Here is a 17,368-nt window from a genome sequence, read left to right on the forward strand (position 1 = left end):
GTAAGGGTACAATAGAAATGTTTCATAATGATGTTCAGTGTATTCATAAGTGTATTGCTCTCCTTAATGTAGAATGATATGGTGACTGTACAGACTCAGGAAGGAGAGAAAGAGACCAAAGAGTTACAGGTAGTGGAAATATCAGACAGTCAGCTTAAAGTGTAGGATAACACAACAAATTAAGACACAAATACTTGGATTATATATCCCCCCCTCTCTCCCTTTCTTTACAGAGTAGCATAAAGATTGTGTATTCAAACCGGTTCAGTGTATTCATAAGTGTATTGCTCTCCTTAATGTAGAATGATATGGTGACTGTGCAGACTCAGGGAGGAGGCCGAGAAGGAGAGAAAGAGACCCAAAAGTTACAGGTAATGGAAATATCAGACAGCTTAAAGTGTAGGATAACATAACAAATTAAGACACAAAATAGGCTATATTTACAGCAGACCCTGTTATTGTTCCTTGTTGGTATTTTTTCTCTCTTTCTTATAAAAAACTTGGCCTATTTGAAAGGAGATTGATTTAATAAAAATAAAAGAGCAAAAAAAAAATATACAGTATATAAATATATATATATTAATATATTATTATTATTATTATAGTAATTGGCTATCATACTGCAATATAAACTGAGTTTTATAGTGAAAAGAGCAGCTTTATTGGTCAAGATTGAAGGCTCTATATTGCAGGAAATTGCACGTACAGGTTCATTAAATGAAAAAAATATCTGCCATGGAGGGGGTCAGGCACGTTTAAACAAACCACCCCCTGCATGTAAAAAAAAATTAAAAAAAAAAAAAAAAAAATTGCACCCCCACTTTCAACTATAACTAGGCGGCCATGACTACTACTACTACCATTACTATTACTACTACTGTTACTACTACTACTACCATTACTACTACTACCACTGTTACTACTACTACTACTACTACTACTACTACTACTACTACTACTACTACTACTACTACTACTACTACTACTACTACTACTACTACTTCTACTACTACTACTACTACTACTACTACTACTACTACTACTACTACTACTACTACTACTACTACTACTACTAATGTTACTACTACTATTACTATTACTACTACCAGGGTGCGAATCATGGGGGAGCTGGGTGAGCCATGGCTCCCCTAGATCAGACATCAGCTCCCCTGAAAACATGATTTGTGAATTTTTGGGGGGTCTCTAAAATACTGACAATAAATGCTATTTTCTGTATCGTCATCATCATGTATAATAATAAAATTAGGCTATTTTGATGTATGATTAATGATTTGCGCACTAATTCACCGTAATAGACAATAGCATAAACTACTCGTAATATGCATGCAACATGCATGCTATTCTTGCGTTTACCATCCGGAGTGTGGCGGCGCTGCACTGCAGTCTGCAGGCACAAATCAAACTTCACCCGCTGTTTAAAATAAATAAATACAGGTATCCAGGATAATGTCGAAAGTTAAACGAAATATCAAAGAAGTAAGCCTTCTAACCAATTTTGGTTTTACAAAGAATGCTGCGGGGACTACTTCTGTGACATGCAGATTTTGAGAATTGGGCAGATCTTCACCATCAGGACAGGTGGGTGGCGATAATGTTGCATTTTTTTGCCTACTATAATAATGTTAAGACTCTATGTGTTTGGTCATGGACTTGTTGTTCGGTATTGGTTCATCCGTGTGTTTATGTGTAAATAGGACTGTTGTGTGTGAATTTTACTGTTGGATCAGAGGGGTTAATCTGAGCATGTGTATTAGACACCTGTGTGGTGTGGACTATGTGTGGTTCTGTAATACTCATACCTATAGCCTATGGCCCGTGTCGACCGGGGGCGTTTTATGAGTTGTCAGCTCCTTTCTGTCATTAATTTCTATGCTAGAGACGCGACAGGCGCGCTCCTTTTCCCAGCGCCGCACCTCGCGTTTATGCGCTCTCGGCGGCAGCGTTTTTGGGCAAAGCGCTCCCAGTGCCTAAAGTTGAAACTAGTTCAACTTTTGGAGAGGAGCGAGCTCATCAAAGTAACTCTTTTCGACCGACCAATCAACATCGAGGAAGTGGCTGAGGCGCGGAAGTCGCGAGACTCAGGAAAACGCTCTGAGTTATTATTATTATTATTATTATTATTATTATTATTATTATTTTTTTATTTTTTTTTATTTTTTTGCGAGGCCCCCCTTCCCGCGAGGCCCTTTTTCATCACAGACCTAAAATCTAGTTTTGCTTATATGCTTATATATTTCACATTAGACACGTTTGTAGAATGTGTCTGACTTGTACCTGGCTCTACGCCTCTGCAGCAGACATACTCACTATTGGAGCTCTGGGGCTCTGCAGCAGACATACTATTGGTTTCAACGAAGGGAGGGGTTACATGTGTACAGTCGGCCGGCGTGCGCAGCTGCGTTTGACTATTTCGCGCGTGCAGCATTGGAGGTTATGCTTATGCCAGCCAAGACGAAGAGGACGGTCGTTCGGCAGATGGACTGAAGATGAAAGTTGTTGCATGTTAGACAGTTCAGTCAGGCTAGCCATGTCGGCTTAGCTAAAGGCAGGGACAGCTAGTTAGCTTTAGCTACGTTATAATATCGAGTGCTAACGTGTGGTTCAGTCGGGATAGCCATGTCGGCTAGTAGCTAGCTTAGCTAAAGGCTAACTAGCGTTAGCTAACCTAGAGAGAGCGCGTGCAGCATTGTTATGCCAAGATGAAGAGGACGGTCATTCGGCAGATGAACTTCGTCAACTCCACGTGGTTGTCTCCATCCTCTTGGACGTTTGGTGAGTTTTTAATGCACTCTATTCTATTCCCGCCGTGGATATCTCTCTCTCTCTCTCTCTCTCTCTCTCTCTCTCTCGGGCCAGCTAGCTATCGTGGCTAAGGCTAACGTTATGTTGGCTAACGTTATGTTGAGCCAAGTGGGCCGGCTAGCTAACGTAGCTAACGTTATATTGAGCCAAACGGGCCGGCTAGCTGTTGTAGCTAATGTTATATTGAGCCAAGCTGGCCGGCTAGCTAACGTAGCTAACGTTATATTGAGCCAAACGGGCCGGCTAGCTGTTGTAGCTAATGTTATATTGAGCCAAGCGGGTCGGCTAGCTAACGTAGCTAACGTTATATTGAGCCAAACGGGCCGGCTAGCTGTTGTAGCTAATGTTATATTGAGCCAAAGCGGGCCGGCTAGCTAACGTAGCTAACGTTATATTGAGCCAAACGGGCCGGCTAGCTGTTGTAGCTAACGGTGTGTACCTGGTGTCAGTACCTGGCTACTCTATTTGCAGTTAGCCTATTTAGCTGATGTCGGCCGTTGGCTCCTTGCTACTTTGTTTTCTCTGGTATAGACCCTCTTCTCTTTGGATTTAAGTGTTGATCTTTGTCCTTTTGGATCTATGTATATTCATGTTGCCTTTGTGAAGTTATCTTTTCCTTCTGTTTTGTTCTTCCATTAAAAGTTGAATATCCTTTAGGGGCTCATCTTAGCTGTCTTGCTTATCTCTCTCATACATGCTCTCTCTCTAACACACACACACAGACATGCTCTCTCTCTAACACACAAACACACATGCTCTCTTTCTCTCTCTTTCTTTTTTTTTATCCACTTTTTCTCCCATTTTTCTATATTTTCTCCCATCCCAATTTCGTATCATCCAATTCAACCCTCCCCTGTCACGAACGCTGTTTCTTGCCTCCCACAAGCCGGCTGCAATGTGGACTAAGTCATACATAGCACAAGTCCCCTCCGGTACTTGAGGTAACAGCAGTCGCATCTTTTCACCTGCGCAGCTCGATCTCTCAGTGTCGAGGAGTAACGCGTGGGAGGCTCACGCTGCCCCCGACACTTCCTGATTCTACTGCGCAGGCGCACCAACCGACTTGTAGGAGTCGCTTGTTCACAACGCCCGATCCCCACCCTTCAGTTTCCCTCCCCGTAATACGGCCAATGTGTATTACTGCGGACGACCAGCTAAACTGAAAACAATGTGGAGAGCTGGATTCGAACACGCGAATCCTAGCGTCTCCACACTGGTGGCGAGTGCCTTGCCCACTACACCACCTAGCCGCCCCTTCTCTCTCTCTCTTTCTAACACACACAGACATGCTCTATATCTCTCTCTAACACACAAAATGACATGCTCTCTCTCTCTATATTTCTCTCTCTTTCTAACACACATATACATGCTCTCTCTCTAACACACAAACAGACATGCTCTCTCTATATCTCTCTCTTTCTAACACACACAGACATGCTCTATCTATCTCTCTCTCTTCAATTCAAATGGGCTTTATTTCACATTCTTGTATTTCTCCCAGTAGGTATGGGAGTTTTGAGTTATTGTCCATGTTTTCAAAGTCTCTTTGGGTGTTTGCAATTTGTGGGAAGTATATGTCTTGGTATAGTGGGCAGGTTGTTAAGAAGTGGAGCTCGGTTTCCACCTCATCTTGTGTGCAGTGGGTGCATAGTCTGTCTTCGCTTGGGAGCCAGGTCTGCCTATGGCGGCCTTTCTCGATGGCTAGGCTGTGCTCGCTGAGTCTGTACCTAGTCAAGGATCTTCTTAGTATTGGGTCAGTCACAGTGCTCAGGTATTCTGCCACTGTGTACTCTCTGTTTAGGGCCAAATAGCATTTCAATTTGCTCTGGTTTTGGGTTGTTTCTTTCCAATGTGTCTCTCTCTCTCTCTCTCTCTCTCTCTCTGGCCTTGCTCTGGTGGAGGGTCAGGGGCATTGCCGGGTCTGTGCAGCGATAACACTGTAGAACGGGAGCTCTCTCTCGCTCTCTCGCTCTCTCGCTCTCTCTCTTGCTATATGTTGACTGTATCATGCCCAGCCTCGGGCAGCGCTATTATTTAAGAATATGTTGACTGTATGAAAGGGGAAAAAAAAAAATATATATATATATATATATATTAGAGCTGGGCCGTTAACGGCGTTAATGTGCTGCGTTAACGCTATACTAGTATCGCGCGATAATATAATTAACGCATTAATCTAAAAAGAAAAAAAATGTTTTTCTTTTTTTTTTTTACATTTTTACATTCTTTTTTTTTACCTTTATTTACCCAGGGTAGGTTCGCTGAGCACATATGCTCTTTTTCAGGAACGCCCTGCTTCACATTCACACAGTTCCATTCACACCTGGGAGCTGCCCAGTACAACCACAGTTGACACCATTGGCCACTGAGCAACTCCACTGGAGCAGTTGATTCAAGCCATGTCACATAGTTCAAGTTTGAAATGATTATTTCTGTTTTGCTCCTGAGAGTGTGCTAGATACTGTACTGTACTGGTAATATTATTTATTTGTGTTAACTTCTGAATAAAACAACTTATTAAACACAAGTACATCTTATTGAACATTATTTTGATATTTCATTACCAATCATAGCAAAACAGCTTTTTCAAACAGTCTGTAATGCATTTTGGAAACGGGAGATGGGCTCATGGTGTAATGGGCCACCTGGCCTGAGAAACATAAGGAGGAAAGAAAAAGTAAGGACTTACTTCTGGTCATTATTTGGGTAGAACACACATATTTTGAATGCCTTCGGCAGTTTTTTTTTTTTTTTTAGCATTTTAATCTAGATTAATCTAGATTAAATCCAGGATTGCAGATAGATTAATCTAGATTAAAAAAAATTATCTAAATTTTATTACTTTTAAACATCCACTTTTAGTAAGTAGTTTTCATTTGATCCTATAATTTTTTCATTCACCGATTTGTGGACTTTTCTTTTAGTGTCCTGAAAGGCGCCTTATAAATCAAATACATTATTATTATTATTATTATTATTATTATTATTATTATTATTATTATTATTATTATTATTATTATTATTATTATTATTATTATTATTATTATTATTATTATTATTATTATTATTATTATTATTATTATTATTATTATTATTATTATTATTATTATTATTATTATTATTATTATTATTATTATTATTATTATTATTATTATTATTATTATTATTATTATTATTATTATTATTATTATTATTATCATCATCATCCAGGAGGGAAAAGACACTTTGGATAGTAGGGACTGCATCTCTGCCTGTCCTGACCAGGAAACACTTTGCAACTGTGATCTCCTCTGGCAATAGTTGGATATTGTAATGTGTGGCGAGGGGTTGCAGCAATTCCACTGAGAGAAACTGGTCTGAGGCTGGATAACATGCCTGTATGCCTCTCATAAGTTGTTATCCAACTCATGAGAACCTGCTCTCAAGCTCTTGCAGCATTCTGTCGACGACTGGATAGAACAGTCTCTGAGCTGAGGTCTGAGCTTGTGCCACAAGATGACTCAACTACATACTCGTCCATCCTTTTCTGCTTCCTCCTTTGGCTGGTAGTATGTTCCTCAATCCAAAGGCCATTACATATGGCCTTTGTCCTGTCATACATGTCCACTGCCATCTCTGAGGTGCGATAACCTTTTGAGTGTGTCCTGCACTGTGCTTTTAAATAGTACAGATATTGAAGATGTGCACTTTAATGCAGCAGCACCTGGAGCCATCCATACCCATGTCCAGTGTCCTATAATAAGCTTTAATCGAACCCTGGTTCATTTCCTCAGATAGTCCGGTTGGTTTGGGGTGGTGTGAAAGCTCATTCACTCTTGCAAGTGAACCCTGTTGCGGTTCATTTGAGATGTGAATGCAAAGCGGACCAAAGGCAGGAAAATACCCAAAAATCGAATATTTTTTTTATGAGAAGACTGAAACATATGTATATAATGAAACACACAATACAGTTTTTTTCGATTGCCTAAGCATGATTTTGAAAACGGGCCCGGTGTTTCAAAACACACAATTAGCACAACCACACACACAATTATCAGAACACATCAGATCCTTTGCTAAATTAAACACTTGTGAAAACCATACACTAATTTATAAAAAAATACATTTTGTTACCATATGAAACACACGTTTCATATGACTTAATTCTGTTTGAACCAGTTACACACACTGCTGTGCTTAACCTAAAACACATTTAGCAATTCTACTTCTCAGTGATTAGAGTACTGTAAGTGAAGTACGCAGAGAATGTGCAAATATACAATAAATTCACCAAACACTACACAAGACCAATGCTGTGATGAAAATATAATTTATTTATCTACATATACCCAAATCAATGATGCAAAAAATTACATTTTCTCTCCATATACCCAAATCAATGATGCAGACTGATGAAAATATAAATGTTCTCTCCAGTGGCGTCGTTAGCCCTGGGCTTCCGGGGCTTTAGCCCCGGATGTTTTTCTCCTAGGCCCGGATCTAAAAAAAAAAAAACAAAAAAAAAATTGTTTACATTTTTTTTTTTAACTTTTTTTTTTTTTTTTTTATGTCAGCATCCCCATTGTCTGTGCTGAATGTTTGTTAGTGTTTGGTATTTTTTGTTGGTTTTTAGTACTTTTAAACATTTTTAGTAAGTAGTTTTCATTTGATCCTATAATTCTTTCATTCACCGATTTGTGGACTTTTTTTTTAGTGTCCTGAAAGGCGCCTTATGAATCAAATGCATTATTATTATTATTATCATCCAGGAGGGAAAAGACACTTTGGATAGTAGGGAATGCATCTCTGCCTGTCCTGACCAGGAAACACTTTGCAACTGTGATCTCCTCTGGCAATAGTTGGATATTGTAATGTGTGGCGAGGGGTTGCAGCAATTCCACTGAGAGAAACTGGTCTGAGGCTGGATAACATGCCTGTATGCCTCTCATAAATTGTTATCCAACTCATGAGAACCTGCTCTCAAGCTCTTGCAGCATTCTGTCGACGACTGGATAGAACAGTCTCTGTCTCAGCTGATCTCCTGAGCTGAGGTCTGAGCTTGTGCCACAAGATGACTCAACTACATACTCGTCCATCCTTTTCTGCTTCCTCCTTTGGCTGGTAGTATGTTCCTCAATCCAAAGGCCATTACATATGGCCTTTGTCCTGTCATACATGTCCACTGCCATCTCTGATGTGCGATAACCTTTGAATGTGTCCTGCACTGTGCTTTTAAATAGTACAGATATTGAAGATGTGCACTTTAACGCAGCAGCACCTGGAGCCATCCATACCCATGTCCAGTGTCCTATAATAAGCTTTAATCGAACCTCGGATAGTCCGGTTGGTTTGGGGTGGTGTGAAAGCTCATTCACTCTTGCAAGTGAACCCTGCTGCGGTTCATTTGAGATGTGAATGCAAACCGGACCAAAGGCAGGAAAAGACCCAAAAATCGAATATTTTTTTAATGAGAAGACTGAAACATATGTATATAATGAAACACACAATAGTTTTTTTTCGATTGCCTAAGCATGATTTTGAAAACGGGGCCCGGTGTTTCAAAACACACAATTAGCACAACCACACACACAATTATCAGAACACCTCAGATCCTTTGCTAAATTAAACACTTGTCAAAACCATACACTAATTTTGTTACCATATGAAACACACGTTACATAATGACTTAATTCTGTTTGAACCAGTTACACACACTGCTGTGCTTAACCTAAAACACATTTAGCAATTCTACTTCTCAGTGATTAGAGTACTGTAAGTGAAGTACGCAGATAATGTGCAAATATACAATAAATTCACCAAACACTACACAAGACCAATGCTGTAGACTGATGAAAATATAATTTATTTATCTACATATACCCAAATCAATGATGCAGACTGATGAAAAAAATAACATTTTCTCTCCATATAACCAAATCAGTCAACATTTCAACATGGAGAATCACAACAATACATGTCCCAGTTTTCATGCTACTATGTGCATAACACTGTAAGCTCAGCAAATATCAGACAAACATAAAATACTGTATCCAGTACAGGTTAAAATTACAGTAACACAATTTTTTTTTGAAAAAATGTAAACAGAAAATACTAGACATTATCTCTTTGCCTAGCTGGATCTGGCAAGATAATTTTTTGTTGTGATTCTCCATGTTGACTGATTTGGGAAAATGGGAGAAAATGTATATTTTCATCAGTCTGCATCATTGGTTGTCTTGTGTAGTGTTTGGTGAATGTATTGTATATTTTCACGTTCTCTGTGTACAGTACTTCACTCTCCTTCCATTTTGGTTGAAGACAGGTGAACTCACCTGCTGCATTTTTATAGTGCTTAAACCTGATTGTGTATCTACAATTAACTGTGTTTTTATTTTGTTATTGGTGTATATGTGTATGTATGTACAGTATATGTATATATATTATATGTATATATATGTGTATATATGTATATTTGTACTCCTGTTGGGGCTTCTTGGACCAGATCAATGTTTTATCTGGCTAAATAAATAAATAAATAAGAAACTGATGATTTGGTCCTGTTAACTTTGAATTTTCTAGGGACTGCCCATATCCCTCTCATGGACCTGGACCTCACTTTGAGAACCTCTAATGATTCTAGTTATTCAGTATTCATCTCTAATTAATCTAAAATTGCGTATTTCTGTGCTTAAAAAAAAAAAACGGGGGGGGGGGGGTGACCCCCCCCCTGGGCTGAAGCCCCCAATGTTTTCTAACCCTAAAAACGCCCCTGGTTCTCTCCATATAACCAAATCAGTCAACATTTCAACATGGAGAATCACAACAATACATGTCCCAGTTTTCATGCTACTATGTGCATAACACTGTAAGCTCAGCAAATATCAGACAAACATAAAATACTGTATCCAGTACAGGTTAAAATTACAGTAAAACAATTTTTTTTGAAAAAATGTAAACAGAAAATACTAGACATTATCTCTTTGCCTAGCTGGATCTGGCAAGATAATTTTTTGTTGTGATTCTCCATGTTGACTGATTTGGGAAAATGGGAGAAAATGTATATTTTCATCAGTCTGCATCATTGGTTGTCTTGTGTAGTGTTTGGTGGATGTATTGTATATTTTCACGTTCTCTGTGTACAGTACTTCACTCTCCTTCCATTTTGGTTGAAGACAGGTGAACTCACCTGCTGCATTTTTATAGTGCTTAAACCTGATTGGTGTATCTACAATTAAGCAATGGTGTGTTTGTGCATCTGATGGCTGTGTTTAACCAATTGGCTCATATGTGTGGTAATTTGACATTCTGTGTCTAATGTAATGCAAGTGTGTTTAGTGTTTTGCAAATCACTGTGTGTATTGTTTTGCAAAAAGTGTGAGGCTGACATTGTAGGGGTGCAAATCTGGGCCTATATTTTGCTCCTTGAGTGTAAGGTTTTGATAATTGTGTAATACTTTTGATTTGAGTGTTTATGCAATTGAAGAAAACTGTAAAGACTAGAGATGAACTGTTTATTTCTTTTGTACATAGGCTGTGCATATGTTTGTTTGTTTGTTTATTTGCTTATTGACTGGAAATAATAAACCAGTATAACAAAGATAATGGGGAATTTACTACAGCTAGTAGTAGTAGTAGTAGTAGTAGTAGTAGTAGTAGTAGTAGTAGTAGTAGTAGTAGTAGTAGTAGTAGTAGTACTAGTAGTACTAGTAGTACTAGTAGTAGTAGTAGTAGTTCTGTACACGTATGTTCAGATAAACCAGTACACATTCTCCTGCTCCCCAGTCTAACCAGTAGCGGTGCCGTGACCGTGGAGTCGGTCCAGAGACACAGCAGTGGTCACCTTGGAAACGGAGAATTTGGACAGACAGACTTTTCCCTGACGGCTATTGACCTGAAGAGTCTGAAGCACACTTTGACTGGAGTCATCGCCACCAACAAGGACCGGTGGAAAGAACTGTCAGTCGAAGGTGATACTCACACACACACACACACACACACACACAGTTACGACCCCTGTGAGTCTAAGGGTAAAGGGCTGTAACTAAGGATGTCCCGATCCGATCACGTGATCGGAATCGGCGTCGATCACGTGCTTTTCAGAGTATCGGGATCGGGAAAAAATAATAATAAAAATCGGCAGTCAAAAAAAGAAACATTTTATTCAACAAACATGACCATGTCCACGTCTTAAACTCATACGGAGGCCTTAGTTTTGGTTTTAAATTACATATAATATATCATCATTAATGTATTTATTGTCACACAGAGCAGAATAATTATCCACAACAAACACATTCCCCTTTAATTTTCACCGTTGCAACAAACATTCCCTTTAATTTAGACGCTACACGCGACCACAACAACCACACGTCGCTCCCGAAACACGGTTAATATCCACTGACTTGAGCAGCTAGACTTAATGTCAGAGGTTTGGAACTAAGCATTTTAAAATATAAAGTCAAGCCAGTTGCAATGTTTGCAAGGAGGAGATTCCGCGTGGAGGAAAAACTCATGAAGCAGCAGGCTGGAGGCGAAGTTTTCAGACTAAATTTTCACCTGGAGGATAACGTTACGTGACTGAGGTTTATCGTCGGCGTTTCAGACCAGAATGGACCATTACGTAAGTCGAACACTGAATGTATACTAATGTGCAAACATATATTGAAACTTTTAATATTTCTCATATGAAGCAGAAGCACATTTCTCAGGGTGAATGTAATAACAAACGCCTCCGCGCTCGCGCCCCCGGACTATTATAGGCAACAGATGGGCTTGTCTCACTCTGCCAGTTTCTGACAAAAATGCGTCAAAATTGATTACTAATGTGAAAGATCGGATCGGAAACGATCGGATCGATAGATATTTAAAATCACATGCTCGGGATCGGATCGGAAGCAAAAAAAAGGCGATCGGGACATCCCTAGCTGTAACATAACAGTTGGTTGACAGAAAAGATGGACCACGTTTGTAAACAACAATGATATTTATTGAATAGAGGCAAAGGAAGCACATGTAGTTCAGGGGTGAGCCCAGGCCAAAACAACAAACAAACACCACTATACTCCAAATAAACACAATCTAATCTATGGTAAAAGAGATTACATTACCTAAACTACTCTTACCTAACCAAAACAGGAGAAAACAATGTCCAAAGGAAATGGCAGCTCACCCCATATGTGCTTCCTGAGAAAGAGAGAAAAACACATTAATTATACAGAAACAAAAGCAGAATATATACAAAAACAAACTATAACTAACAATGCTCTCTCTGTGGCCATACACACACAAGGAAATTACTACTAAGCACCAAAGGCCAATAAACGAAATGCAATACTGTCAAAGTTACAGGTTTACCAAAAACACAACAGGCCTAGCCTCATGCCAGAGAGAGAGAAAGACTGAAGTGAGAAGCCATGTTTTAACAGGTGTGGGGTGATCCATGATTGGGTGGTGTGGATTGAGTGTTGGAGTCTGGAAAGCCATCCACCAATCGGTGCTGTGTTGCAATAATGGAAGGATTGGCCTGGCAGGGACCAATGGTGAAGGGAACAATGGCTGGAGGGAGGAAACAAAATGGAGAACACACACACATGGAGACACACACTGGGGAATATATACATTGGGATGTAACACACCCATACATAAGACAAAAACATATTTTTTTTTTTTTTTTAACAACGAGATAACATCCCCGAGATAACATGTACTCCAAAACAAAGAGCTATGAAAAAACTAGCAGTTGGTACAACCACACTCGGGTCAACAATGACAGAACGAGTTGACGGCAAGAGAGACTGAGTCGACAGCAAAATAGAACAAGTCGACAGCAAAATACAGTAGAACGAGTCGACAGCAACAGACAACGAGTCGACAGCAACAGAGATTTAACTCCGAGATAGAGCATCCGCCAACACATTCTCAGACCCCTTCTTATGCTTTATGCTGAGGTTATAATTTTGCACTATGAGCGCCCAACGCATGAGGCGCTGATTGTGGTTGTACATCCGCGACAGAAAAACCAATGGGTTGTGGTCGGTGTATACTACCACTGGTAATACGCTCGAACCGACATACACTTCAAAATGTTGCAACGCATACAACATAGCCAAAGTCTCCTTTTCAATAGTGGAATAGTTTAGTTGATGTTTGTTAAATTTCCGGGAGAAATAACAAACCGGGTGACTGACACCATCGTGATCTTCCTGTAATAACACCCCTCCAGCTCCCACCCCGCTGGCATCCACCTCCAGCTGGAACGGCAGGGAGAAATCTGGAGCAGAGAGAACAGGGGAACTGCATAAGAGAGCTTTAACACTATCAAATGCATTTTGACAATCAGCTGTCCAAATGAATGGTTTGGACGGGCTACACAGGCTAGTGAGAGAAGTGACGACAGAAGAAAAGTTCCGGCAAAAACCACGGTAATACCCAGCCATCCCAAGGAATCTACGCAATTCCCGCCTAGTAGTAGGCACTGGAAAAGTTGTGATTGCAGATATTTTTGCATCCACCGGACGCACTTGGCCTTGTCCTACCTGCTTACCAAGATAGGTAACCGTAGCCTTGCCGAACTCACACTTGGCAAGGTTAAGGGTCAGGGAGGCTCCAGCTAAGCGGTCAAAGACAGTTTGCAAGGTTGTCATGTGGTCACGCCAGTTGGTCGAATAGACAACCAGGTCATCGAGATAGGCATTACAATTTGGAACACCAGCCAGGACTAGGGTCACCAGTCGCTGGAAAGTGGCCGGGGCATTACGCATTCCAAAAGGCATTACAGTATATTGCAGAAAATTGTCAGGAGTAACAAACGCCGAGATTTCCGAGGCACGGGGGGTCAAAGGGACCTGCCAGTAACCCTTTAACAAATCTAGTTTGCTAACATAGGTGGCAGATCCAAGGTTGTCAATACAATCTTCCATGCGGGGCAGTGGGAAGGAATCAGGCACGGTGACAGCATTTACCTTTCGGAAATCAGTAGAAAATCTAGGAGTTCCATCCGATTTGGGAGCTAACAAGCAAGGTGAACTCCAGGGACTGCAACTTGGCTTGGCTAAACCATGTTTTAACAAATAGTCAACCTCCTGTTGCATCATGGCCCTCTTGGTGATGTTAACACGGTATGCATGTTGCTTGATAGGCACAGCATTGTTAACTTTAATATCATGGGCCAATACAGAAGTACAGGAGGGAACATCACCAAACAGAGCCATGTAGGCCTGAATCAAATTTGTGATGTCCTCTCGCTGCTCCTCAGGTAAGTGTGCTAAGTGAGTGGGCAGGTTCAATAACATCTCAGTGTTGGACAATCTAGCACCCTGATGGGCTGCATTGCGCAACTCCAAGCCATCTACATCCTCACCACTAACGTCAGGAGAGTCCGGAACTATTGGAGTTGAGGCAACAGCAGAGACGGCCAGTCCGGCTGTCTGGTCTGAGGTCTTCACCTGCACACTATCTCTGGAAAAATATGGTTTAAGCATATTGATGTGGCAAACACGAGAGTGACGTTTACGGAAAGAGCAGAACCAAGGATAGGTAACAGGACTAGAACCTTATCACCTGGCTGGAAAGATCGAGAAACAGCTTTCTCGTCATAGTGCCGTTTCATAGTTCTCTGGGAAGAAGAGAGCGCTTCTTTTGCGAGAGAGCACGCCTGATGCAGTCGCTCTCGAAACTGGCTAACAAAATCTAGAAAATTAGTGGGTGTGCTGGCACCCTTTGACATGAACCGTTCTTTAAGAACTTTCAGAGGCCCTCTAACAGTGTGCCCAAAAACGAGCTCAGCAGGACTGAAACCAAGAGACTCCTGTATGGTCTCTCGCGCAGCAAATAGAACAAGGGGGACACCCTCATCCCAATCTTTCTCTGTGTCTAAGCAATATTTACGCAGCATGGACTTTAAGGTCTGATGCCAACGTTCTAGAGCCCCCTGAGTTTCAGGGTGGTAGGCACTGGACACTATATGTCGGATACCCAGGGACTGTAACACTTGCTCAAATAACCTAGACAGGAAGTTGGTGCCTTGGTCCGTTTGTACTACCTTAGGCAGTCCAAACGTGGAGAAGAACTTCGTCAAAGCCTTAATTATTACAGGCGCTGTAATTCTGCGAAGAGGGATAGCCTCAGGGAAACGGGTGGCGGTACACATTATTGTCAACAAAAACTGATTGCCGGCTTTGGTCCTTGGCAACGGACCAACACAGTCAACTATGACATGTTCAAATGGTTCACCGACCGCTGGTATAGGACAGAGGGGAGCAGGTGGAATTACCTGGTTTGGCTTTCCGGTGATCTGACAAGTACTACAGGTACGACAGTACTGTGCTACATCGGACTTCAAACCGGGCCAAAAGAAATGTTGAAGTATTCTGTTGTATGTTTTAGTGACTCCCAAGTGTCCAGACCAAGGGTGGTCATGGGCCAAGAACAGTACATGCTGACGATAAACTGCAGGGACAACAATCTGATAAACAGTGCTCCAGTCTGGTACCTGATCTGGTAGCCCTATCTCCGATTGTGCATGCTCTGCCAGTCTAGTACCATGGGACCTCCATGTACGCATCAAAACTCCTTCATCCACAAAATAAGAATGCAACTCTCTCCTCTGTTCTGTTTCAAGAGAAGAGAAACAGTTTGCAAGAGAAGGGTCAGCCTTCTAGGCAGTAATTAGCATTTCACGAGTAACGGGTAACTTCAATGCGTCGGAACTAGTTACAGTTGTCTGTGGGGGTACCTTACTATGAGTCGGTGGTTTGTCAGCGGTATCAGAAGTTGGAGCCAGCAACTCCTCCCTGACAAAGGCTGAAGCAAAAACAGAGTCAGACAAATTAATTTCATCACCTCTCTTTTTCAATTGAGCCCGAGTGACAACACTTGCAGAAAAAACTTCAGGGAAGTTCTGTGACAAGTCATCAGGCAGAGAATCTGTGTCTGGGTGATCCAACACTTCCAGCACAGCGTTCACCTGTCCTCCAGCTAAATCATTTCCCATGATAAAGGAAATGCCTTTAACTGGCAAGGAAGGTCTCACCCCTATTTTAAAGAACCCAGTGACCAAATCAGATTGTACATGAATACAGTGTAACGGGGCTGGCACGAAACCCATCTCAATACCTTGAACTAGGACACTAGAACCACAGGAAGATTTCTCAGACAGAGGTAGTACATCAGAGAGGATAAAGGATTGTGAGGCTCCAGTATCTCGTAAGATCTGAACTGTACACTGATCTTTTGGATCCCCTGTCAAGGAAACTAGCAGAGTTTCAGAGTTGGATTCACTCCTTAGGACTTCCAGCTCCAACCTCCGCAGTCTGAGCTCTTTTTCCACTTCATGCTCAAGCTCCAACCTACGAATGTTAACAGCCCTTTCATTTTCTGCCTCAAGCTCCATTCTACGAAGCCGATACTCCGCCTCACGTGCTTGTGCCTTCTCCTGAGCCTCCATCTGGAGACGTGCTATTCTAACCTTGACCTGGGCCCCTTCTCGAGACCCAGTTGACACAGGAGAGGTCAAGTGAAAATGTGGCAATGTGACGTTCACACCTGCCTTTTCAGCACCCTGGGCTTGCTCCTCAGAAGGCGGTGCTTCCGTAGGTTCACCAGGAGGACTTGCATGTTCATCAGAGACCGCAGGTAAAACAAGCGTCCCCTGCTCCAACAGCTTATCTACCACAAGACACCTGATCTCCTGCTTAAGATGCTTTTGTTGAACCGAGAGTTTAAAATGTGTGGCAATCTCCACTAAGTCTGCCTTGCGGCAGCTATCTAGCGCTTCCCAAGTAGGATTGCTCAAGAATTTCCCCAGATCAAAAGTACTAACTGCCATTTTTTTTACACAAATGCCATTTTTACACACAAATTAATTAATTACTATACAAGTGTAAACAAACACAGTTCACCAAATCCATCAACCAACAATTGAACACGGGTTACAAGATCCAGGCAGAGCCCCCATTTATGTTACGACCCCTGTGAGTCTAAGGGTAAAGGGCTGTAACATAACAGTTGGTTGACAGAAAAGATGGACCACGTTTGTAAACAACAATGATATTTATTGAATAGAGGCAAAGGAAGCACATGTAGCTCAGGGGTGAGCCCAGGCCAAAACAACAAACAAACACCACTATACTCCAAATAAACACAATCTAATCTATGGTAAAAGAGATTACATTACCTAAACTACTCTTACCTAACCAAAACAGAAAACAATGTCCAAAGGAAATGGCAGCTCACCCCATCTGTGCTTCCTGAGAAAGAGAGAAAAACACATTAATTATACAGAAACAAAAGCAGAATATATACAAAAACAAACTATAACTAACAATGCTCTCTCTGTGGCCATACACACACAAGGAAATTACTACTAAGCACCAAAGGCCAATAAACGAAATGCAATACTGTCAAAGTTACAGGTTTACCAAAAACACAACAGGCCTAGCCTCATGCCAGAGAGAGAGAAAGACTGAAGTGAGAAGCCATGTTTTAACAGGTGTGGGGTGGTCCATGATTGGGTGGTGTGGATTGAGTGTTGGAGTCTGGAAAGCCATCCACCAATCGGTGCTGTGTT

At 41.3% G+C, this 17,368-nt stretch overlaps 1 protein-coding gene across 1 annotated transcript in view; it reads left to right on the forward strand.

Annotated features, from left to right (window-relative positions):
* Positions 1-11,748, forward strand: part of pde1a (phosphodiesterase 1A, calmodulin-dependent) — a gene marked incomplete at both ends in the record, with an annotated part of 257,482 nt that extends 245,734 nt beyond the window's left edge. The window contains 2 exons of the mRNA XM_084314037.1: positions 10,585-10,769; positions 11,741-11,748. Of these exons, the coding sequence (XP_084170163.1) occupies positions 10,585-10,769; positions 11,741-11,748 (193 nt within the window). The remainder of the gene's footprint in view (positions 1-10,584; positions 10,770-11,740) is intronic.
* Between the last annotated feature and the right edge of the window lie 5,620 nt (positions 11,749-17,368).

Source organism: Notolepis coatsorum (assembly GCF_963971535.1).
Source record: "Notolepis coatsorum genome assembly, chromosome: 5".
Taxonomy (NCBI): domain Eukaryota; kingdom Metazoa; phylum Chordata; class Actinopteri; order Aulopiformes; family Paralepididae; genus Notolepis; species Notolepis coatsorum.